At 49.7% G+C, this 19,660-nt stretch overlaps 1 protein-coding gene across 1 annotated transcript in view; it reads right to left on the bottom strand.

The window, feature by feature from the left end:
• Positions 1-291: 291 nt before the first annotated feature.
• The window catches only part of tmem26b (transmembrane protein 26b), a 32,221-nt gene continuing 12,852 nt past the window's right edge, over positions 292-19,660 (bottom strand). Inside the window, exons 5-6 of the mRNA XM_071394765.1 lie at positions 3,783-3,862; positions 292-876 (exon numbers count right to left, since the gene is read on the bottom strand). Coding sequence (XP_071250866.1) covers positions 614-876; positions 3,783-3,862 — 343 coding nt within the window. The 3' untranslated portion in view covers positions 292-613. The remainder of the gene's footprint in view (positions 877-3,782; positions 3,863-19,660) is intronic.

Here is a 19,660-nt window from a genome sequence, read left to right as displayed (position 1 = left end):
GACCGCAGTGGAAAAGGTGGAAAGCTTCAAGTTCCTCAGCGTACACATCACTGATGATCTGAAATGGTCCACCCACAGTGTGGTGAAGAAGGTGGAACAGCTTGGCACCTAAAACCCTCAAACTTTTACAAATGCACAATATAGAGCATCCTGTCGGGCCGTACACCTCTGCTGTCAGCCCTCTACCCACCCAGATATATTTATCAGGTCCAGTTCCAGCTGAAGCTTCATCTTGTTATAACTGTAACCGCGTACTGGCGGCAGAGAAGTCAGACGCAGGAGAGCAAAAACTGTGTTTCCAACGGCTCAGTTTAATCATAAAAACCACCGGAAAACAGAACAATCAATAAATGGGTAACCCAACGCACACCAGCATAACGTGCACAAGCACTTACAACAACCGATTCCGGACAAGGACATGGGGGGGAACAGAGGGTTAAATACACAACATGTAATGAATGGAATTGGAACCAGGTGTGTTGAAAGACAAGACAAAAAACAATTGTGAAATGAAAGGTGGATCGGCTAGAAGACCGGTGACATCGACCGCCGAACGTCGCCCGAACAAGGAGAGGGAACCGACTTCGGAGGAAGTCGTGACAATAACCTCAGATCAACCTGAAGCCTTGTAGTCGGAGTAGATGACAGACAGACGGTAGAAGTTCAGAATGACCACCAGGAAGTTCTTGATGGCAAAGAAGATGAGCATCTGGTGTATAACGTGGAAGTAGAGGATGAGGGTGAGGCGGACCACCAGGAAGGGTCCGTCCTGGATGAAGAGGCTCTCCACCATGCTCCAGATATCTGTTCTTAGTCTGGCCAGCAGAGACACACCCTGATCCCCCTCGGAGTATTCATCAGGTCTGGAGGTAGACACTGGGGAGAGAAGAGACATTGGTCAACTGGTCATGTGGGATAAGTTAGTGACATTGAAATCCACATCTGTGTCTAAATATCGCCACATACATACTGAATAAAATAAATATACACTGCTCAAAAAAATAAAGGGAACACTAAAATAACACATCCTAGATCTGAATGAATGAACTAGTCTTATTAAATACTTTTTTCTTTACATAGTTGAATGTGCTGACAACAAAATCACACAAAAATGATCAATGTAAATCAAATTTATCAACCCATGGAGGTCTGGATTTGGAGTCACACTCAAAATTAAAGTGGAAAACCACACTACAGGCTGATCCAACTTTGATGTAATGTCCTTAAAACAAGTCAAAATGAGGCTCAATAGTGTGTGTGGCCTCCACGTGCCTGTATGACCTCCCTACAACGCCTGGGCATGCTCCTGATGAGGTGGCGGATGGTCTCCTGAGGGATCTCCTCCCAGACCTGGACTAAAGCATCCGCCAACTCCTGGACAGTCTGTGGTGCAACGTGGCGTTGGTGGATGGAGCTAGACATGATGTCCCAGATGTGCTCAATTGGATTCAGGTCTGGGGAACGGGCGGGCCAGTCCATAGCATCAATGCCTTCCTCTTGCAGGAACTGCTGACACACTCCAGCCACATGAGGTCAAGCATTGTCTTGCATTAGGAGGAACCCAGGGCCAACCGCACCAGCATATGGTCTCACAAGTGGTCTGAGGATCTCATCTCGGTACCTAATGGCAGTCAGGCTACCTCTGGCGAGCACATGGAGGGCTGTGCGGCCCCCCAAAGAAATGCCACACCACACCATGACTGACCCACCGCCAAACCGGTCATGCTGGAGGATGTTGCAGGCAGCAGAACGTTCTCCACGGCGTCTCCAGACTCTGTCACGTCTGTCACATGTGCTCAGTGTGAACCTGCTTTCATCTGTGAAGAGCACAGGGCGCCAGTGGCGAATTTGCCAATCTTGGTGTTCTCTGGCAAATGCCAAACGTCCTGCACGGTGTTGGGCTGTAAGCACAACCCCCACCTGTGGACGTCGGGCCCTCATACCACGCTCATGGAGTCTGCTCAAACGGTCAGAAACAGACACATGCACATTTGTGGCCTGCTGGAGGTCATTTTGCAGGGCTCTGGCAGTGCTCCTCCTTGCACAAAGGCGGAGGTAGCGGTCCTGCTGCTCGGTTGTTGCCCTCCTACGGCCTCCTCCACGTCTCCTGATGTACTGGCCTCTCTCGTGGTAGCGCCTCCATGCTCTGGACACTACGCTGACAGACACAGCAAACCTTCTTGCCACAGCTCGCATTGATGTGCCATCCTGGATGAGCTGCACTACCTGAGCCACTTGTGTGGGTTGTAGACTCCGTCTCATGCTACCACTAGAGTGAAAGCACCGCCAGCATTCAAAAGTGACCAAAACATCAGCCAGGAAGCATAGGAACTGAGAAGTGGTCTGTGGTCACCACCTGCAGAACCACTCCTTTATTGGGGGTGTCTTGCTAATTGCCTATAATTTCCACCTGTTGTCTATTCCATTTGCACAACACCATGTGAAATTTATTGTCAATCAGTGTTGCTTCCTAAGTGGACAGTTTGATTTCACAGAAGTGTGATTGACTTGGAGTTATATTGTGTTGTTTAAGTGTTCCCTTTATTTTTTTGAGCAGTGTATTTGCGGTGGGGTCCCAAGAAATTCTGGTGGACAAATATTGTCATTACCATATTATGGTTACCATAATTCCCTGTATAACAGTGCAATAACATTATGGTTACCATAATTCCCTGTATAACAGTGCAATAACATTATGGTTACCATAATTCCCTGTATAACAGAGCAATACCATTATGGTTACCGTAATTCCCTGTATAACAGAGCGATAATATTATGGTTACCGTAATTCCCTGTATAACAGTGCAATACCATTATGGTTACCGTAATTCCCTGTTTAACAGAGCGATAATATTATGGTTACCGTAATTCCCTGTATAACAGAGCGATAATATTATGGTTACCGTAATTCCCTGTATAACAGAGCAATACCATTATGGTTACCGTAATTCCCTGTATAACAGAGCGATAATATTATGGTTACCGTAATTCCCTGTATAACAGTGCAATACCATTATGGTTACCGTAATTCCCTGTATAACAGAGCGATAATATTATGGTTACCGTAATTCCCTGTATAACAGAGCGATAATATTATGGTTACCGTAATTCCCTGTACAACAGAGCAATAATATTATGGTTACCGTAATTCCCTGTACAACAGAGCGATAATATTATGGTTACCGTAATTCCCTGTATAACAGTGCAATACCATTATGGTTACCGTAATTCCCTGTATAACAGAGCGATAATATTATGGTTACCGTAATTCCCTGTATAACGGAGCGATAATATTATGGTTACCGTAATTCCCTGTATAACAGAGCAATACCATTATGGTTACCGTAATTCCCTGTATAACAGAGCGATAATATTATGGTTACCGTAATTCCCTGTATAACAGTGCAATACCATTATGGTTACCGTAATTCCCTGTATAACAGAGCGATAATATTATGGTTACCGTAATCCCCTGTATAACAGAGCAATAATATTATGGTTACCGTAATTCCCTGTATAACAGAGCGATAATATTATGGTTACCGTAATTCCCTGTATAACAGAGCGATAATATTATGGTTACCGTAATCCCCTGTATAACAGAGCAATAATATTATGGTTACCGTAATTCCCTGTATAACAGAGCAATAATATTATGGTTACCGTAATTCCCTGTATAACAGAGCAATAATATTATGGTTACCGTAATTCCCTGTATAACAGAGCAATAATATTATGGTTACCATAACCATAAGAAGAGCCAGTATAGAAACACACAGTACCTGACAGGTGGAGAGGAAACTGGAACATACTCCACGTCCAGACTCCTAGGATGACGTACACCATGCTGGGACTGCTGTCCCTGTGGGAGACATGGTTTAACACTGTTCAGGGACGTACACCATGCTGGGACTGCTGTCCCTGTGGGAGACGTGGTTTAACACTGTTAAGGGTGTGAAGTACACCATGCTGGGACTGCTGTCCCTGTGGGAGACGTGGTTTAACATTGTTAAGGGTGTGACGTACACCATGCTGGGACTGCTGTCCCTGTGGGAGACGTGGTTTAACATTGTTCAGGGTGTGACGTACACCATGCTGGGACTGCTGTCCCTGTGGGAGACGTGGTTTAACACTGTTAAGGGACGTACACCACGCTGGGACTGCTGTCCCTGTGGGAGACGTGGTTTAACATTGTTCAGGATGATACGTACACACTGCTGGGACTGCTGTCCCTGTGGGAGACGTGGTTTAACATTGTTCAGGGACGTACACCATGCTGGGACTGCTGTCCCTGTGGGAGACGTGGTTTAACATTGTTAAGGGACGTACACCATGCTGGGACTGCTGTCCCTGTGGGAGACGTGGTTTAACATTGTTCAGGATGATACGTACACCATGCTGGGACTGCTGTCCCTGTGGGAGACGTGGTTTAACATTGTTCAGGGACGTACACCATGCTGGGACTGCTGTCCCTGTGGGAGACGTGGTTTAACATTGTTAAGGGACGTACACCATGCTGGGACTGCTGTCCCTTTGGGAGACGTGGTTTAACATTGTTAAGGGACGTACACCATGCTGGGACTGCTGTCCCTGTGGGAGACGTGGTTTAACATTGTTAAGGGACGTACACCACGCTGGGACTGCTGTCCCTGTGGGAGACGTGGTTTAACATTGTTAAGGGACGTACACCACGCTGGGACTGCTGTCCCTGTGGGAGACGTGGTTTAACATTGTTAAGGGACGTACACCATGCTGGGACTGCTGTCCCTGTGGGAGACGTGGTTTAACATTGTTCAGGGACGTACACCATGCTGGGACTGCTGTCCCTGTGGGAGACGTGGTTTAACATTGTTCAGGGACGTACACCATGCTGGGACTGCTGTCCCTGTGGGAGACGTGGTTTAACATTGTTCAGGGACGTACACCATGCTGGGACTGCTGTCCCTGTGGGAGACGTGGTTTAACATTGTTAAGGATGATACGTACACCATGCTGGGACTGCTGTCCCTGTGGGAGACATGGTTTTACATTGTTCAGGGACGTACACCATGCTGGGACTGCTGTCCCTGTGGGAGACGTGGTTTAACATTGTTAAGGGACGTACACCATGCTGGGACTGCTGTCCCTGTGGGAGACGTGGTTTAACATTGTTCAGGGTGTGACGTACACCATGCTGGGACTGCTGTCCCTGTGGGAGACGTGGTTTAACATTGTTAAGGGACGTACACCACGCTGGGACTGCTGTCCCTGTGGGAGACATGGTTTAACATTGTTCAGGATGATACGTACACCATGCTGGGACTGCTGTCCCTGTGGGAGACATGGTTTAACACTGTTCAGGATGATACGTACACCATGCTGGGACTGCTGTCCCTGTGGGAGACGTGGTTTAACATTGTTCAGGGACGTACACCATGCTGGGACTGCTGTCCCTGTGGGAGACGTGGTTTAACATTGTTCAGGGACGTACACCACGCTGGGACTGCTGTCCCTGTGGGAGACGTGGTTTAACATTGTTCAGGGTGTGACGTACACCACGCTGGGACTGCTGTCCCTGTGGGAGACGTGGTTTAACATTGTTAAGGGACGTACACCATGCTGGGACTGCTGTCCCTGTGGGAGACGTGGTTTAACATTGTTAAGGGACGTACACCATGCTGGGACTGCTGTCCCTGTGGGAGACGTGGTTTAACATTGTTAAGGGACGTACACCATGCTGGGACTGCTGTCCCTGTGGGAGACGTGGTTTAACATTGATAAGGGACGTACACCATGCTGGGACTGCTGTCCCTGTGGGAGACGTGGTTTAACATTGTTAAGGGACGTACACCATGCTGGGACTGCTGTCCCTGTGGGAGACATGGTTTAACATTGTTCAGGATGATACGTACACCATGCTGGGACTGCTGTCCCTGTGGGAGACATGGTTTAACACTGTTCAGGATGATACGTACACCATGCTGGGACTGCTGTCCCTGTGGGAGACGTGGTTTAACATTGTTAAGGGACGTACACCATGCTGGGACTGCTGTCCCTGTGGGAGACGTGGTTTAACATTGTTAAGGGACGTACACCATGCTGGGACTGCTGTCCCTGTGGGAGACATGGTTTAACATTGTTCAGGATGATACGTACACCATGCTGGGACTGCTGTCCCTGTGGGAGACATGGTTTAACACTGTTCAGGATGATACGTACACCATGCTGGGACTGCTGTCCCTGTGGGAGACGTGGTTTAACATTGTTCAGGGACGTACACCATGCTGGGACTGCTGTCCCTGTGGGAGACGTGGTTTAACATTGTTCAGGGACGTACACATTTACATTACATTTAAGTCATTTAGCAGACGCTCTTATCCAGAGCGACTTACAAATTGTACACCACGCTGGGACTGCTGTCCCTGTGGGAGACGTGGTTTAACATTGTTCAGGGTGTGACGTACACCACGCTGGGACTGCTGTCCCTGTGGGAGACATGGTTTAACATTGTTCAGGGACGTACACCATGCTGGGACTGCTGTCCCTGTGGGAGACGTGGTTTAACATTGTTCAGGGACGTACACCATGCTGGGACTGCTGTCCCTGTGGGAGACGTGGTTTAACATTGTTAAGGGACGTACACCACGCTGGGACTGCTGTCCCTGTGGGAGACGTGGTTTAACATTGTTCAGGGACGTACACCACGCTGGGACTGCTGTCCCTGTGGGAGACGTGGTTTAACATTGTTCAGGGACGTACACCATGCTGGGACTGCTGTCCCTGTGGGAGACGTGGTTTAACATTGTTCAGGGACGTACACCATGCTGGGACTGCTGTCCCTGTGGGAGACGTGGTTTAACATTGTTCAGGGACGTACACCATGCTGGGACTGCTGTCCCTGTGGGAGACGTGGTTTAACATTGTTCAGGGACGTACACCATGCTGGGACTGCTGTCCCTGTGGGAGACGTGGTTTAACATTGTTAAGGGACGTACACCATGCTGGGACTGCTGTCCCTGTGGGAGACGTGGTTTAACATTGTTAAGGGACGTACACCATGCTGGGACTGCTGTCCCTGTGGGAGACGTGGTTTAACATTGTTAAGGGACGTACACCATGCTGGGACTGCTGTCCCTGTGGGAGACGTGGTTTAACATTGTTAAGGGTGTGACGTACACCATGCTGGGACTGCTGTCCCTGTGGGAGACGTGGTTTAACATTGTTAAGGGACGTACACCATGCTGGGACTGCTGTCCCTGTGGGAGACGTGGTTTAACATTGTTAAGGGACGTACACCATGCTGGGACTGCTGTCCCTGTGGGAGACGTGGTTTAACATTGTTAAGGATGATACGTACACCATGCTGGGACTGCTGTCCCTGTGGGAGACGTGGTTTAACATTGTTAAGGGACGTACACCATGCTGGGACTGCTGTCCCTGTGGGAGACGTGGTTTAACATTGTTAAGGATGATACGTACACCATGCTGGGACTGCTGTCCCTGTGGGAGACGTGGTTTAACATTGTTAAGGGTGTGACGTACACCATGCTGGGACTGCTGTCCCTGTGGGAGACGTGGTTTAACATTGTTCAGGGACGTACACCATGCTGGGACTGCTGTCCCTGTGGGAGACGTGGTTTAACATTGTTCAGGGACGTACACCACGCTAGGACTGCTGTCCCTGTGGGAGACGTGGTTTAACATTGTTCAGGGTGTGACGTACACCACGCTGGGACTGCTGTCCCTGTGGGAGACATGGTTTAACATTGTTCAGGGACGTACACCATGCTGGGACTGCTGTCCCTGTGGGAGACGTGGTTTAACATTGTTCAGGGACGTACACCATGCTGGGACTGCTGTCCCTGTGGGAGACGTGGTTTAACATTGTTAAGGGACGTACACCACGCTGGGACTGCTGTCCCTGTGGGAGACGTGGTTTAACATTGTTCAGGGACGTACACCACGCTGGGACTGCTGTCCCTGTGGGAGACGTGGTTTAACATTGTTCAGGGACGTACACCATGCTGGGACTGCTGTCCCTGTGGGAGACGTGGTTTAACATTGTTCAGGGACGTACACCATGCTGGGACTGCTGTCCCTGTGGGAGACGTGGTTTAACATTGTTCAGGGACGTACACCATGCTGGGACTGCTGTCCCTGTGGGAGACGTGGTTTAACATTGTTCAGGGACGTACACCATGCTGGGACTGCTGTCCCTGTGGGAGACGTGGTTTAACATTGTTAAGGGACGTACACCATGCTGGGACTGCTGTCCCTGTGGGAGACGTGGTTTAACATTGTTAAGGGACGTACACCATGCTGGGACTGCTGTCCCTGTGGGAGACGTGGTTTAACATTGTTAAGGGACGTACACCATGCTGGGACTGCTGTCCCTGTGGGAGACGTGGTTTAACATTGTTAAGGGACGTACACCATGCTGGGACTGCTGTCCCTGTGGGAGACGTGGTTTAACATTGTTAAGGGTGTGACGTACACCATGCTGGGACTGCTGTCCCTGTGGGAGACGTGGTTTAACATTGTTAAGGGACGTACACCATGCTGGGACTGCTGTCCCTGTGGGAGACGTGGTTTAACATTGTTAAGGGACGTACACCATGCTGGGACTGCTGTCCCTGTGGGAGACGTGGTTTAACATTGTTAAGGGTGTGACGTACACCATGCTGGGACTGCTGTCCCTGTGGGAGACGTGGTTTAACATTGTTAAGGGACGTACACCATGCTGGGACTGCTGTCCCTGTGGGAGACGTGGTTTAACATTGTTAAGGGACGTACACCATGCTGGGACTGCTGTCCCTGTGGGAGACGTGGTTTAACATTGTTAAGGATGATACGTACACCATGCTGGGACTGCTGTCCCTGTGGGAGACGTGGTTTAACATTGTTAAGGGACGTACACCATGCTGGGACTGCTGTCCCTGTGGGAGACGTGGTTTAACATTGTTAAGGATGATACGTACACCATGCTGGGACTGCTGTCCCTGTGGGAGACGTGGTTTAACATTGTTAAGGGTGTGACGTACACCATGCTGGGACTGCTGTCCCTGTGGGAGACGTGGTTTAACATTGTTCAGGGACGTACACCACGCTGGGACTGCTGTCCCTGTGGGAGACGTGGTTTAACATTGTTCAGGGTGTGACGTACACCACGCTGGGACTGCTGTCCCTGTGGGAGACATGGTTTAACATTGTTCAGGGACGTACACCATGCTGGGACTGCTGTCCCTGTGGGAGACGTGGTTTAACATTGTTCAGGGACGTACACCATGCTGGGACTGCTGTCCCTGTGGGAGACGTGGTTTAACATTGTTAAGGGACGTACACCACGCTGGGACTGCTGTCCCTGTGGGAGACGTGGTTTAACATTGTTCAGGGACGTACACCACGCTGGGACTGCTGTCCCTGTGGGAGACGTGGTTTAACATTGTTCAGGGACGTACACCACGCTGGGACTGCTGTCCCTGTGGGAGACGTGGTTTAACATTGTTCAGGGACGTACACCATGCTGGGACTGCTGTCCCTGTGGGAGACGTGGTTTAACATTGTTCAGGGACGTACACCATGCTGGGACTGCTGTCCCTGTGGGAGACGTGGTTTAACATTGTTCAGGGACGTACACCATGCTGGGACTGCTGTCCCTGTGGGAGACGTGGTTTAACATTGTTAAGGGACGTACACCATGCTGGGACTGCTGTCCCTGTGGGAGACGTGGTTTAACATTGTTAAGGGACGTACACCATGCTGGGACTGCTGTCCCTGTGGGAGACGTGGTTTAACATTGTTAAGGGACGTACACCATGCTGGGACTGCTGTCCCTGTGGGAGACGTGGTTTAACATTGTTAAGGGTGTGACGTACACCATGCTGGGACTGCTGTCCCTGTGGGAGACGTGGTTTAACATTGTTAAGGGACGTACACCATGCTGGGACTGCTGTCCCTGTGGGAGACGTGGTTTAACATTGTTAAAGGACGTACACCATGCTGGGACTGCTGTCCCTGTGGGAGACGTGGTTTAACATTGTTAAGGATGATACGTACACCATGCTGGGACTGCTGTCCCTGTGGGAGACGTGGTTTAACATTGTTAAGGGACGTACACCATGCTGGGACTGCTGTCCCTGTGGGAGACGTGGTTTAACATTGTTAAGGGTGTGACGTACACCATGCTGGGACTGCTGTCCCTGTGGGAGACGTGGTTTAACATTGTTCAGGATGATACGTACACCATGCTGGGACTGCTGTCCCTGTGGGAGACGTGGTTTAACATTGTTAAGGGTGGGACGTACACCATGCTGGGACTGCTGTCCCTGTGGGAGACGTGGTTTAACATTGTTAAGGGTGTGACGTACACCATGCTGGGACTGCTGTCCCTGTGGGAGACGTGGTTTAACATTGTTAAGGGACGTACACCATGCTGGGACTGCTGTCCCTGTGGGAGACGTGGTTTAACATTGTTAAGGGTGTGACGTACACCATGCTGGGACTGCTGTCCCTGTGGGAGACGTGGTTTAACATTGTTCAGGATGATACGTACACCATGCTGGGACTGCTGTCCCTGTGGGAGACGTGGTTTAACATTGTTAAGGGTGTGACGTACACCATGCTGGGACTGCTGTCCCTGTGGGAGACGTGGTTTAACATTGTTCAGGGTGTGACGTACACCACGCTGGGACTGCTGTCCCTGTGGGAGACGTGGTTTAACATTGTTCAGGGTGTGACGTACACCATGCTGGGACTGCTGTCCCTGTGGGAGACGTGGTTTAACATTGTTCAGGGTGTGACGTACACCACGCTGGGACTGCTGTCCCTGTGGGAGACGTGGTTTAACATTGTTAAGGATGATACGTACACCATGCTGGGACTGCTGTCCCTGTGGGAGACGTGGTTTAACATTGTTAAGGGTGTGACGTACACCATGCTGGGACTGCTGTCCCTGTGGGAGACGTGGTTTAACATTGTTCAGGGTGTGACGTACACCATGCTGGGACTGCTGTCCCTGTGGGAGACGTGGTTTAACATTGTTAAGGGTGTGACGTACACCACGCTGGGACTGCTGTCCCTGTGGGAGACGTGGTTTAACATTGTTAAGGGTGTGACGTACACCACGCTGGGACTGCTGTCCCTGTGGGAGACGTGGTTTAACATTGTTCAGGGTGTGACGTACACCATGCTGGGACTGCTGTCCCTGTGAGAGACATGGTTTAACATTGTTAAGGGTGTGACGTACACCATGCTGGGACTGCTGTCCCTGTGGGAGACGTGGTTTAACATTGTTCAGGGTGTGACGTACACCATGCTGGGACTGCTGTCCCTGTGGGAGACGTGGTTTAACATTGTTCAGGGTGTGACGTACACCATGCTGGGACTGCTGTCCCTGTGGGAGACATGGTTTAACATTTTTAAGGGTGTGACGTACACCATGCTGGGACTGCTGTCCCTGTGGGAGACGTGGTTTAACATTGTTCAGGGTGTGACGTACACCATGCTGGGACTGCTGTCCCTGTGGGAGACGTGGTTTAACATTGTTAAGGATGATACGTACACCATGCTGGGACTGCTGTCCCTGTGGGAGACGTGGTTTAACATTGTTAAGGGACGTACACCATGCTGGGACTGCTGTCCCTGTGGGAGACGTGGTTTAACATTGTTAAGGATGATACGTACACCATGCTGGGACTGCTGTCCCTGTGGGAGACGTGGTTTAACATTGTTAAGGGACGTACACCATGCTGGGACTGCTGTCCCTGTGGGAGACGTGGTTTAACATTGTTAAGGATGATACGTACACCATGCTGGGACTGCTGTCCCTGTGGGAGACGTGGTTTAACATTGTTCAGGATGATACGTACACCATGCTGGGACTGCTGTCCCTGTGGGAGACGTGGTTTAACATTGTTCAGGATGATACGTACACCATGCTGGGACTGCTGTCCCTGTGGGAGACGTGGTTTAACATTGTTCAGGGTGTGACGTACACCATGCTGGGACTGCTGTCCCTGTGGGAGACGTGGTTTAACATTGTTAAGGGTGTGACGTACACCATGCTGGGACTGCTGTCCCTGTGGGAGACGTGGTTTAACATTGTTCAGGATGATACGTACACCATGCTGGGACTGCTGTCCCTGTGGGAGACGTGGTTTAACATTGTTAAGGGTGTGACGTACACCACGCTGGGACTGCTGTCCCTGTGGGAGACGTGGTTTAACATTGTTAAGGGTGTGACGTACACCATGCTGGGACTGCTGTCCCTGTGGGAGACGTGGTTTAACATTGTTCAGGGTGTGACGTACACCATGCTGGGACTGCTGTCCCTGTGGGAGACGTGGTTTAACATTGTTAAGGGTGTAACGTACACCATGCTGGGACTGCTGTCCCTGTGGGAGACGTGGTTTAACATTGTTCAGGGTGTGACGTACACCATGCTGGGACTGCTGTCCCTGTGGGAGACGTGGTTTAACATTGTTCAGGGTGTGACGTACACCATGCTGGGACTGCTGTCCCTGTGGGAGACGTGGTTTAACATTGTTCAGGGTGTGACGTACACCATGCTGGGACTGCTGTCCCTGTGGGAGACGTGGTTTAACATTGTTCAGGGTGTGACGTACACCATGCTGGGACTGCTGTCCCTGTGGGAGACGTGGTTTAACATTGTTCAGGGTGTGACGTACACCACGCTGGGACTGCTGTCCCTGTGGGAGACGTGGTTTAACATTGTTAAGGGTGTGACGTACACCATGCTGGGACTGCTGTCCCTGTGGGAGACGTGGTTTAACATTGTTAAGGGTGTGACGTACACCATGCTGGGACTGCTGTCCCTGTGGGAGACGTGGTTTAACATTGTTAAGGGACGTACACCATGCTGGGACTGCTGTCCCTGTGGGAGACGTGGTTTAACATTGTTAAGGGTGTGACGTACACCATGCTGGGACTGCTGTCCCTGTGGGAGACGTGGTTTAACATTGTTCAGGGTGTGACGTACACCATGCTGGGACTGCTGTCCCTGTGGGAGACGTGGTTTAACATTGTTCAGGGTGTGACGTACACCATGCTGGGACTGCTGTCCCTGTGGGAGACGTGGTTTAACATTGTTCAGGGTGTGACGTACACCATGCTGGGACTGCTGTCCCTGTGGGAGACGTGGTTTAACATTGTTAAGGGTGTGACGTACACCACGCTGGGACTGCTGTCCCTGTGGGAGACGTGGTTTAACATTGTTAAGGGTGTGACGTACACCACGCTGGGACTGCTGTCCCTGTGGGAGACGTGGTTTAACATTGTTCAGGGTGTGACGTACACCATGCTGGGACTGCTGTCCCTGTGGGAGACGTGGTTTAACATTGTTAAGGGTGTGACGTACACCACGCTGGGACTGCTGTCCCTGTGGGAGACGTGGTTTAACATTGTTCAGGGTGTGACGTACACCATGCTGGGACTGCTGTCCCTGTGGGAGACGTGGTTTAACATTGTTCAGGGTGTGACGTACACCATGCTGGGACTGCTGTCCCTGTGGGAGACGTGGTTTAACATTGTTCAGGGTGTGACGTACACCATGCTGGGACTGCTGTCCCTGTGGGAGACGTGGTTTAACATTGTTCAGGGTGTGACGTACACCATGCTGGGACTGCTGTCCCTGTGGGAGACGTGGTTTAACATTGTTCAGGGTGTGACGTACACCATGCTGGGACTGCTGTCCCTGTGGGAGACGTGGTTTAACATTGTTCAGGGTGTGACGTACACCATGCTGGGACTGCTGTCCCTGTGGGAGACGTGGTTTAACATTGTTCAGGGTGTGACGTACACCATGCTGGGACTGCTGTCCCTGTGGGAGACGTGGTTTAACATTGTTCAGGGTGTGACGTACACCATGCTGGGACTGCTGTCCCTGTGGGAGACGTGGTTTAACATTGTTCAGGGTGTGACGTACACCATGCTGGGACTGCTGTCCCTGTGGGAGACGTGGTTTAACATTGTTCAGGGTGTGACGTACACCATGCTGGGACTGCTGTCCCTGTGGGAGACGTGGTTTAACATTGTTCAGGGTGTGACGTACACCATGCTGGGACTGCTGTCCCTGTGGGAGACGTGGTTTAACATTGTTCAGGGTGTGACGTACACCATGCTGGGACTGCTGTCCCTGTGGGAGACATGGTTTAACATTGTTCAGGGTGTGACGTACACCATGCTGGGACTGTGTAAGGACATCAGGGATAAAATTGTAGACCTGCACAAGGCTGGGATGGGCTACAGGACAATAGGCAAGCAGCTTGGTGAGAAGGCAACAACTGTTGGCGCAATTATTAGAAAATGGAAGAAGTTGAAGATGACGGTCAACCACCCTCGGTCTGGGGCTCCATGCAAGATCTCACCTCGTGGGGCATCAATGATCATGAGAAAGGTGAGGGATCAGCCCATAACTACACGGCAGGACCTGGTCAATGACCTGAAGAGAGCTGGGACCACAGTCTCAAAGAAAACCATTAGTAACACATTACACCGTCATGGATTGAAATCCTGCAGCGCATGCAAGGTCCCCCTGCTCAAGCCAGCGCATTTCCAGGCCCGTCTGAAGTTTGCCAATGACCATCTGGATGATCCAGAGGAGGAATGGGAGAAGGTCATGTGGTCTGATGAGACAAAAATAGAGCTTTTTGGTCTAAACTCCACTCGCCGTGTTTGGAGGAAGAAGAAGGTTGAGTACAACCCCAAGAACACCCTCCCAACCATGAAGCATGGAGGTGGAAACATCATTCTTTGGGGATGCTTTTCTGCAAAGGGGACAGGACGACTGCACCATATTGAGGGGAGGATGGATGGGGCCATGTATCGCGAGATCTTGGCCAAAAACCTCCTTCCCTCAGTAAGAGCATTGAAGATGGGTCGTGGCTGGATCTTCCAGCATGACAACGACCCGAAACACACAGCCAGGGCAACTAAGGAGTGGCTCCGTAAGAAGCATCTCAAGGTCCTGGAGTGGCCTAGCCAGTCTCCAGACCTGAACCCAATAGAAAATCTTTGGAGGGAGCTGAAAGTCCGTATTGCCCAGCGACAGCCCCGAAACCTGAAGGATCTGGAGAAGGTCTGTATGGAGGAGTGGGCCAAAATCCCTGCTGCAGTGTGTGCAAACCTGGTCAATAACTACAGGAAACGTATGATCTTTGTAATTGCAAACAAAGGTTTCTGTACCAAATATTAAGTTCTGCTTTTCTGATGTATCAAATACTTATGTCATGCAATAAAATGCAAATTAATTACTTAAAAATCATACAATGTGATTTTCTGGATTTTTGTTTTAGATTCCGTCTCTCACAGTTGAAGTGTACCTATGATAAAAATTACAGACCTCTACATGCTTTGTAAGTTGGAAAACCTGCAAAATCGGCAGTGTATCAAATACTTGTTCTCCCCACTGTATGTTTCTCTGCACTGGTACTGTAGCCTGGGTCCAGTCTGTTTCTGTTCCTTATGGAATTGTCATGGTACTGTAGCCTGGGTCCAGTCTGTTTCTGTTCCTTATGGAATTGTCATGGTACTGTAGCCTGGGTCCAGTCTGTTTCTGTTCCTTATGGAATTGTCATGGTACTGTAGCCTGGGTCCAGTCTGTGTCTGTTCATTATGGAATTGTCATGGTACTGTAGCCTGGGTCCAGTCTGTGTCTGTTCCTTATGGAATTGTCATGGTACTGTAGCCTGGGTCCAGTCTGTTCCTTATGGAATTGTCATGGTACTGTAGCCTGGGTCCAGTCTGTGTCTGTTCCTTATGGAATTGTCATGGTACTGTAGCCTGGGTCCAGTCTGTTTCTGTTCCTTATGGAATTGTCATGGTACTGTAGCCTGGGTCCAGTCTGTGTCTGTTCCTTATGGAATTGTCATGGTACTGTAGCCTGGGTCCAGTCTGTTAGTGTTCATTATGAAATTGTCATGGTACTGTAGCCTGGGTCCAGTCTGTCTGTTCATTATGGAATTGTCATGGTACTGTAGCCTGGGTCCAGTCTGTTTCTGTTCCTTATGGAATTGTCATGGTACTGTAGCCTGGGTCCAGTCTGTTAGTGTTCCTTATGGAATTGTCATGGTACTGTAGCCTGGGTCCAGTCTGTTTCTGTTCCTTATGGAATTGTCATGGTACTGTAGCCTGGGTCCAGTCTGTTTCTGTTCCTTATGGAATTGTCATGGTACTGTAGCCTGGGTCCAGTCTGTTTCTGTTCCTTATGGAATTGTCATGGTACTGTAGCCTGGGTCCAGTCTGTCTGTTCCTTATGGAATTGTCATGGTACTGTAGCCTGGGTCCAGTCTGTCTGTTCCTTATGGAATTGTCATGGTACTGTAGCCTGGGTCCAGTCTGTTTCTGTTCCTTATGGAATTGTCATGGTACTGTAGCCTGGGTCCAGTCTGTTTCTGTTCCTTATGGAATTGTCATGGTACTGTAGCCTGGGTCCAGTCTGTTTCTGTTCCTTATGGAATTGTCATGGTACTGTAGCCTGGGTCCAGTCTGTCTGTTCCTTATGGAATTGTCATGGTACTGTAGCCTGGGTCCAGTCTGTCTGTTCCTTATGGAATTGTCATGGTACTGTAGCCTGGGTCCAGTCTGTTCCTTATGGAATTGTCATGGTACTGTAGCCTGGGTCCAGTCTGTCTGTTCCTTATGGAATTGTCATGGTACTGTAGCCTGGGTCCAGTCTGTTCCTTATGGAATTGTCATGGTACTGTAGCCTGGGTCCAGTCTGTTCCTTATGGAATTGTCATGGTACTGTAGCCTGGGTCCAGTCTGTCTGTTCCTTATGGAATTGTCATGGTACTGTAGCCTGGGTCCAGTCTGTCTGTTCCTTATGGAATTGTCATGGTACTGTAGCCTGGGTCCAGTCTGTCTGTTCCTTATGGAATTGTCATGGTACTGTAGCCTGGGTCCAGTCTGTGTCTGTTCCTTATGGAATTGTCATGGTACTGTAGCCTGGGTCCAGTCTGTGTCTGTTCCTTATGGAATTGTCATGGTACTGTAGCCTGGGTCCAGTCTGTTTCTGTTCCTTATGGAATTGTCATGGTACTGTAGCCTGGGTCCAGTCTGTGTCTGTTCCTTATGGAATTGTCATGGTACTGTAGCCTGGGTCCAGTCTGTGTCTGTTCCTTATGGAATTGTCATGGTACTGTAGCCTGGGTCCAGTCTGTCTGTTCCTTATGGAATTGTCATGGTACTGTAGCCTGGGTCCAGTCTGTTCCTTATGGAATTGTCATGGTACTGTAGCCTGGGTCCAGTCTGTCTGTTCCTTATGGAATTGTCATGGTACTGTAGCCTGGGTCCAGTCTGTTCCTTATGGAATTGTCATGGTACTGTAGCCTGGGTCCAGTCTGTCTGTTCCTTATGGAATTGTCATGGTACTGTAGCCTGGGTCCAGTCTGTCTGTTCCTTATGGAATTGTCATGGTACTGTAGCCTGGGTCCAGTCTGTCTGTTCCTTATGGAATTGTCATGGTACTGTAGCCTGGGTCCAGTCTGTGTCTGTTCCTTATGGAATTGTCATGGTACTGTAGCCTGGGTCCAGTCTGTGTCTGTTCCTTATGGAATTGTCATGGTACTGTAGCCTGGGTCCAGTCTGTTTCTGTTCCTTATGGAATTGTCATGGTACTGTAGCCTGGGTCCAGTCTGTGTCTGTTCCTTATGGAATTGTCATGGTACTGTAGCCTGGGTCCAGTCTGTGTCTGTTCCTTATGGAATTGTCATGGTACTGTAGCCTGGGTCCAGTCTGTCTGTTCCTTATGGAATTGTCATGGTACTGTAGCCTGGGTCCAGTCTGTTCCTTATGGAATTGTCATGGTACTGTAGCCTGGGTCCAGTCTGTTCCTTATGGAATTGTCATGGTACTGTAGCCTGGGTCCAGTCTGTTCCTTATGGAATTGTCATGGTACTGTAGCCTGGGTCCAGTCTGTCTGTTCCTTATGGAATTGTCATGGTACTGTAGCCTGGGTCCAGTCTGTTCCTTATGGAATTGTCATGGTACTGTAGCCTGGGTCCAGTCTGTTCCTTATGGAATTGTCATGGTACTGTAGCCTGGGTCCAGTCTGTTCCTTATGGAATTGTCATGGTACTGTAGCCTGGGTCCAGTCTGTGTCTGTTCCTTATGGAATTGTCATGGTACTGTAGCCTGGGTCCAGTCTGTCTGTTCCTTATGGAATTGTCATGATACTGTAGCCTGGGTCCAGTCTGTTAGTGTTCATTATGAAATTGTCATGGTACTGTAGCCTGGGTCCAGTCTGTCTGTTCATTATGGAATTGTCATGGTACTGTAGCCTGGGTCCAGTCTGTGTCTGTTCATTATGGAATTGTCATGGTACTGTAGCCTGGGTCCAGTCTGTTTCTGTTCCTTATGGAATTGTCATGGTACTGTAGCCTGGGTCCAGTCTGTTAGTGTTCCTTATGGAATTGTCATGGTACTGTAGCCTGGGTCCAGTCTGTTTCTGTTCCTTATGGAATTGTCATGGTACTGTAGCCTGGGTCCAGTCTGTTTCTGTTCCTTATGGAATTGTCATGGTACTGTAGCCTGGGTCCAGTCTGTTTCTGTTCCTTATGGAATTGTCATGGTACTGTAGCCTGGGTCCAGTCTGTCTGTTCCTTATGGAATTGTCATGGTACTGTAGCCTGGGTCCAGTCTGTCTGTTCCTTATGGAATTGTCATGGTACTGTAGCCTGGGTCCAGTCTGTTTCTGTTCCTTATGGAATTGTCATGGTACTGTAGCCTGGGTCCAGTCTGTTTCTGTTCCTTATGGAATTGTCATGGTACTGTAGCCTGGGTCCAGTCTGTTTCTGTTCCTTATGGAATTGTCATGGTACTGTAGCCTGGGTCCAGTCTGTCTGTTCCTTATGGAATTGTCATGGTACTGTAGCCTGGGTCCAGTCTGTCTGTTCCTTATGGAATTGTCATGGTACTGTAGCCTGGGTCCAGTCTGTTCCTTATGGAATTGTCATGGTACTGTAGCCTGGGTCCAGTCTGTCTGTTCCTTATGGAATTGTCATGGTACTGTAGCCTGGGTCCAGTCTGTTCCTTATGGAATTGTCATGGTACTGTAGCCTGGGTCCAGTCTGTTCCTTATGGAATTGTCATGGTACTGTAGCCTGGGTCCAGTCTGTCTGTTCCTTATGGAATTGTCATGGTACTGTAGCCTGGGTCCAGTCTGTCTGTTCCTTATGGAATTGTCATGGTACTGTAGCCTGGGTCCAGTCTGTCTGTTCCTTATGGAATTGTCATGGTACTGTAGCCTGGGTCCAGTCTGTGTCTGTTCCTTATGGAATTGTCATGGTACTGTAGCCTGGGTCCAGTCTGTGTCTGTACCTTATGGAATTTTCATGGTACTGTAGCCTGGGTCCAGTCTGTTTCTGTTCCTTATGGAATTGTCATGGTACTGTAGCCTGGGTCCAGTCTGTGTCTGTTCCTTATGGAATTGTCATGGTACTGTAGCCTGGGTCCAGTCTGTGTCTGTTCCTTATGGAATTGGCATGGTACTGTAGCCTGGGTCCATTCTGTCTGTTCCTTATGGAATTGTCATGGTACTGTAGCCTGGGTCCAGTCTGTTCCTTATGGAATTGTCATGGTACTGTAGCCTGGGTCCAGTCTGTCTGTTCCTTATGGAATTGTCATGGTACTGTAGCCTGGGTCCAGTCTGTTCCTTATGGAATTG

This window comes from Salvelinus alpinus, chromosome 3, assembly GCF_045679555.1.
Source record: "Salvelinus alpinus chromosome 3, SLU_Salpinus.1, whole genome shotgun sequence".
In the NCBI taxonomy this organism is placed as follows: domain Eukaryota; kingdom Metazoa; phylum Chordata; class Actinopteri; order Salmoniformes; family Salmonidae; genus Salvelinus; species Salvelinus alpinus.
Note: the sequence above shows the minus strand (reverse complement) of the source record. Positions and strands in the feature narration are given on the sequence as shown.